The sequence below is a fragment of the Chroicocephalus ridibundus genome, chromosome 2 (genome assembly GCF_963924245.1).
Source record: "Chroicocephalus ridibundus chromosome 2, bChrRid1.1, whole genome shotgun sequence".
NCBI classification, from domain to species: Eukaryota; Metazoa; Chordata; class Aves; order Charadriiformes; family Laridae; genus Chroicocephalus; species Chroicocephalus ridibundus.
In genome coordinates this window covers 149,744,733-149,750,732 of record NC_086285.1, presented here as the reverse complement: position 1 = coordinate 149,750,732, position 6,000 = coordinate 149,744,733, and the positions used below count along the sequence as shown (strand labels likewise).

The following is a 6,000-nucleotide window of genomic DNA, read 5'->3' as shown; positions in this document are numbered from 1 at the left end:
TGCAGATGAATGGCATTTTCTTTGTAACTTGCCATAGGACTTCCCAACGTGGCTCATGGGTTGAAGAGGCCTTGGTGCTGCTCTCCAGCCTTTCTTCCTTCTAGACAGGCATTATAAGGATTACACTGCTTTACCCGGGGCACTTCCTCATGACAGAACAGAATGAATACACCCCTGAACTGCACTGATAAAGGTTTGCCATGTCACAACCAGCAGCTGAAAAACAACTTTCTCTACCAGAGATGGGTTTTAGGGGTTGTGGTTTTTGGCGGGGTTTTTTTGTGGGGTGATATTTGGAGTTTTTTGGGGTGGGTTTTTTTGTTGTTGGTTTTTTGGTTAGTTTTGTTTGGGGATTTGTTGCTTGGGGTTTTTTGTTTTGGCTACTGTTTTAAGAGGCAGGTACATTAACAACCATTTATTTTTGAAAACTAATCTCTGGGTTGAATCCAACTTCCAGCTGGTGCCTATCAATAGGATATAGTTCTGTAAGGGTGCAGAGTCACTCCAGATAAGACTAATGACTAATTTCAAGCACTCCATGTGGACTCATGTATCTGTAGTTAAGCAAAAGCTGGTCCTAAAGTTCTATTCATGCACTGAGCAATGCAAGTAATAAGCAGTATTTCAAGACATATTAAGCAGAATTAGTTTTCTACACAACACTACATTCAAGAACTGTTGCAACGCTCCTCCACTCCGACACCAACTTGAGGAGGGGTGGGAGAACCGTCCTTTCCCTGCGTACCGGGGTACGTGCGCATTGCACAGCACTGTTTCACTGGAATCTGCATGGTTTAGATTTTAATGGAGTGTTGGTTTTAGAGCTTAATATATGGAAGCTCTTGAGTTACAAGAAGAAGAATTATTATTGCAAACCTGACTACAGCTACGGTTGGTGTTCTTGGAAGATGAGGGTGCAAGTAACAAGAAGCTAACAAATTCATGCCAGTAAGTCAAGTTTAATTTGCTTTCCTTTTCCCCTCCCTTCTAAAGCTGGCCGAAATACAAGTTCCACTGTAAATGCAGCGACTAGCAAACACGGATGCCATCACAAATACAGCGCTGCCAAGAGGAAGTCCTCCGTTGACTAATAACAGAGTTTCCAATAGCAACTGCAAGATATTCTGGGCACTGAACTGAAGAGATTTAGGGATATATTCTAAACAAGATGTGCTTTTTGCAGCCACAGAATACGAATTGTATAACATTTGGACAAAAGGTTTTTAAGAACTCACCAGTAACTTGTATTACAAAGGCAGAATCAGAGGTTTTGTTGGTTCTTCAATGACCTTTACTTCAACAGAGAACACTAAGCTCTCCCTACCAAGTCTATAATCAAAGTATGGCTCCAAAAAATAGATGCAAGTCATCGCGACAGTTTGGCATTGCAAAGGTCTCAAGTTTTTGCTGTCGACTGAAACAACATGAAAACATAGCCTTTTATTTTGGAAAGAGGAGACTACATGCTTGATATTAATATTTTTGTGTAGCATTTGTCACTGTCAGAGTACAATGCAGAACATAATCAAGTTCATTTGTTAACTAAGTAACCATTCTTTGAAAACCTATTCTTTAATCCAAGACAGCGTCAGTGACATATTACAAAATCATTTACTAGAACTGGAAAATTACTTCTATAGAGATCACATTAGACCACAGCTTCTCTTCTGTACCCTTTGCTTGCTGAGATTGCAGGGCATTTCATACAGTTACTTCCCCTGCAGACCCAGGATTTTTTAATACAGAAAAAACCTTGACTTTCCATTGCTGCAATTCAGTTATTCAAAGACTGTTCAGTTATATCAAAGACTGCCCGTGCGTTTTCATAGGAGTAATTTCTTTTATCTTTGAACTAAATACAAATTTGCCACGAATATTTGCTAGGTCAATTTATAAGCTTTACTATGTGAGAACTATGCCAAAATACAAGCACAAATCAGAGCGCTAAATAGTAATTTCAAAGAGATACAGAGCAGTAGTGAAAACTAGAAGGTTCTAAGCAGCCAAATGCGATGAAATTTGTCATCAAATCACTGAAAACAAGAAACAGAACAAAGTTCCTTACAGAGAAACAGATATACTATATGCCCAAGTCTGACACTGGTATGTTAAAAGTTGCCTCGGAATAAAACATTATATATGACACATTCCAGCGGCATAGATGTCTGCTGCACAAGAATACTGCACTGCTGGTTTTTAATACCCTGGAGGTAAAATGTTACGCACCGCTAAGTAAATTTAATCTACACTACAGCTTCCCACCATTTTTAATTTTATAATGTAAGCATGTTATTTGAGACGTAGGTAAAACAAAGGCTCATGAGGATTTAAAACTCTAGATGGCACACTCATACAGTAAAAGACTATAAATCTGAACAGAAATACATAGGATCACCTATGATATTTTCTTGGGTTTCCACCTGAAATATACATAATCTATCCACAAATACTACTCTGAGGGGGCAGTTTGCGAATTACTATTATAAAAGGATCTGCACTATGTGCCCAAGTTAGAATTGTGTGATTTAATATAACACTACGCAGTTTTATATTTCAACAATACTGAATTAAGTTAAGATTCCACATACAATTAATTCTCAGGGCATAGCACCCATCCTGTCACACTACCGTGCTCCAACCTGCTTCATGGGTAATGGGAATGACACCTTACGTGTTTCTTAAAGGCACAGTCTCATGCAACAACCAATTCAGTTTTATACATTTTCTAGCTTTGAACTCACAGAGGAAGCTTTTGTTGCTGCTTTATTTTTAAGCAAGAGCTCAGCTTTGTTTTATTACATCAACTCCAGGGTCATAAAAAGAGCATTTTAATACCCAATTTTAATACCCATCGAATACCCTTTATCCTACCCATGTATACAGAGTAGGCAGTACAAAATCTGAAACTCAAATCAGCTTGGATGGTGGTAACAGTCATGAAAATTACATTGCAATATTTTATTAGAATTTGTCAAGGGCATGTTGCCGCTGTTATGCAATCTTACTGAAGCCATAGTAAAGGAAAAGATCGCTGTGCAATTGAATTGCCACAGTACACATCCAAACAACATCCAGAATGATTAGAACTACAAAATTAATGAATTAGGGTGTTTGACTAATTATCGGAGTAAATAAACAAGCCCCTACAGACAAATTACAATATAGATTTACAGTGTGCTAGATGCTTCATGCTAATGGTGTAAAAACACTTTTATCCTCCAGTAAGTACAGGACAGTTAACCAAGCTATCGCATCCTCGCAGTGCCCTAACGCTTGGTTCCTGTGGAGAAGCTCACACCACAGCCAAGGGGCACCCATACCATAGGTATGGAATTAGCACAGACCAGCACACAGCCTGGCATTCAGATGGTTTTGAAATTCATGATAGGGAACACATGTGCAACAAAGGACACACAGAAGGAAGAAAAAAAGTGCATATGCGCGTACTGATTGGAGAACTACGTGGACATGGAAGCATTTGCCCACAAAGCCACAGAGAAGAATGTCTTTGGCCTTAAGCCAGTACAAGAGTCCCTCTGAAGCAAAGTACATGAATAAGTTTTCTCCATTTCTACAGCACCGGGTATCAACTCATTATTAGAGAAAAAAGTTGATGTTAATGGTTTTATTAAAGTGTATTCATAATCACTCCTTGCTGTATGGTAAATAGTTACCAGAAAGTGTATATCTGTAGCATGCTTTTGCTCTTAAATATGCAAGTAAGATAAAAAGTTCTAACATACATTACTCATCTACATATATAAATTTGTACATTTCCATTTGCAAGTTGAATAAATCACTGTCATTTTTTTTTAATCATTTAACAAGTTTATTTCTAGAAATTATGGCTTAAAAGCAGGTACTGTAAATACAAAAATCTAAAGAGACTGATGTGCAGCACGTCATTTCTTTATGTTGTCTTCGTGGATAAATTATTCATTTTAGTGGGTATTCATCATATTTTTCATAGCAGCAATAAATAGGCATTTTACTTTTCATAAAACATTACTTTAGATAGCATGTTAATCAATACAAAATTAACAGCACTAGAGTAACATAACCCATAGGTCATTACAGGTTGATCATAGAATTGGAAAATTTACTCTTGGATCTCTCTGCCAACCTAAGATTGAGTGATTTGCAGGGTCTCCAGCATGTCTTCCACTGCCTTCAGAGAGTATTTAGTTTCTTTCTTACTGCGACCTGCAAACTAAGTAACAACAAAAAAGGACTGTCATATATCAGAAATTCTGTGCACAAATCCTGTACAAATAACAGTTCTGAACATTAAGTACTAAACATTTACTCTAATTGCTACAAACCTAAAAAGCACAGCCTCTTTATTGTTTCACTAAAACTTAGTATTTTTACTAGAATACAAGCTATATCACCCTTCCTCTAATAAGTAATAAATACAACAGAACTATTTAATTTCACTCATTTGCTCTGAATTTGAATTTTCAGCACTAACAAATATTCCGCTTTGAAATTTAACATTTATGTGAAGAGATCTTCCCGTTGTTTTGTTTACCCTGTAAAGTTTAACATAATTTTTATTTCAGACTTAAATTTTTTATGTGATCCAAATCACATTATATTCATCATTTAAACAGTAGCAAGACTTAGACCTGTTTTTTAAGCCAACCTATTTTCTATTTTTGTTATAGTGAGATGGAGAAATTCTACTATGAAATAATCCAGTCGTCATATAATTCTATTTTACGGCTCAAAGTAACTGTGAGTAATGACCTTGTATTTAATTGTAAACTACTATTACAAAAGCAATTTCAGGCAGCATGTGAAATAAAGTCTGTCTTGATAACAACAAAAGATACAGCTTAATAAATACTACCTATGGCTTTAGGTATCCCAAGATACACGCAGCCAAGTTTGGGAAAGGAAGGGGTAGAAGGGCAGATGTTCATCACCCCACGCTGACTCAAAAGGGTTTTTCTAACTGCACTGACAATTGCCATCACTCATCAGCCATATCTAACACAGCCGATTTATTGACTAGGTTGGTCTTCAGTCAAATGAAACTCTCAACCATTTTTAATTCACCTGCGTTAAAAAGTTTTGTGTTTGGGGTTAGGAGAGGTGGTAAAGAAATTACAGAAGCAGTAACTTGCTGCTAGTAAAATAGCCTATTCTCTACCTACATGTTAACATCTAAACACTCAATAAATTTTCAATTTAATGTTTTTTATTTCAAATACCACTGGTGTCTCGCATAGTTAGTCCTTGATTTATAATGTGTCCCTTCTCTCTTGTAATTACCTTAATTTAGCAAACTCTTCATGACCTGTTAAGAAAGATTAAGTCATCAAACCCAGGTAATATCACACCAGCAACAAGCTGCAGGACCTGTTAACCTGCTTTTGACCCCCAGGCTACAATCTAACATTGGGATTCCCAATCACTACTGAGTTCTTAAAAAAAAAATAGTTTTGGCACAGTAAATGAAACGCTATTTCAAATTAAATAGTTAGGAGAATGAAATGTTGTTATTATGACAACACTTTTGTTAAGAGACATAGTGAAAACACTGTATTTTCATATTTTATGTTTCCAGATGATGAACTGATATGCCATGTTTTGACTCTGGTACTATGTATAAATCCATTCTTCGGGTTCTGCAGTTTCCATAGTGACCTGCAATAGTCAACTTCCGAGGGAAATCAAAGATTTCTTAACAGTCTCCCAGGTCAGAGAAGTAATCTTGGATTTGCTGAGCTCTGACTTAATACAATATCCTCTTTTTGTTCACACTAAACAAGAAGAGTCTAAAGCAGATACCTGGGGAGTCCAAATCCTTTCATAAAAACAAGCAAATGAAAAAACAGAACTCAAAATCCTCAACTGAAAAATTGTTTCAATTCAAAGCATTCAGAGATTTCAATAAAAAGCACAGAAGCCCGAATATATTGTGGTCCAAAAGCAGGCTTGGCAAGACACACAGAAAGCACGCAGAGGAAAGCTTCAAAATAAGAAGAATTTTAC

At 36.6% G+C, this 6,000-nt stretch overlaps 1 protein-coding gene across 1 annotated transcript in view; it reads right to left on the bottom strand.

The window, feature by feature from the left end:
• Nucleotides 1-1,425: 1,425 nt before the first annotated feature.
• Nucleotides 1,426-6,000, bottom strand: part of EMC2 (ER membrane protein complex subunit 2) — a 46,640-nt gene continuing 42,065 nt past the window's right edge. The window contains exon 11 of the mRNA XM_063327405.1: nucleotides 1,426-4,210. Within this exon, the coding sequence (XP_063183475.1) occupies nucleotides 4,124-4,210 (87 nt within the window). The 3' untranslated portion in view covers nucleotides 1,426-4,123. The remainder of the gene's footprint in view (nucleotides 4,211-6,000) is intronic.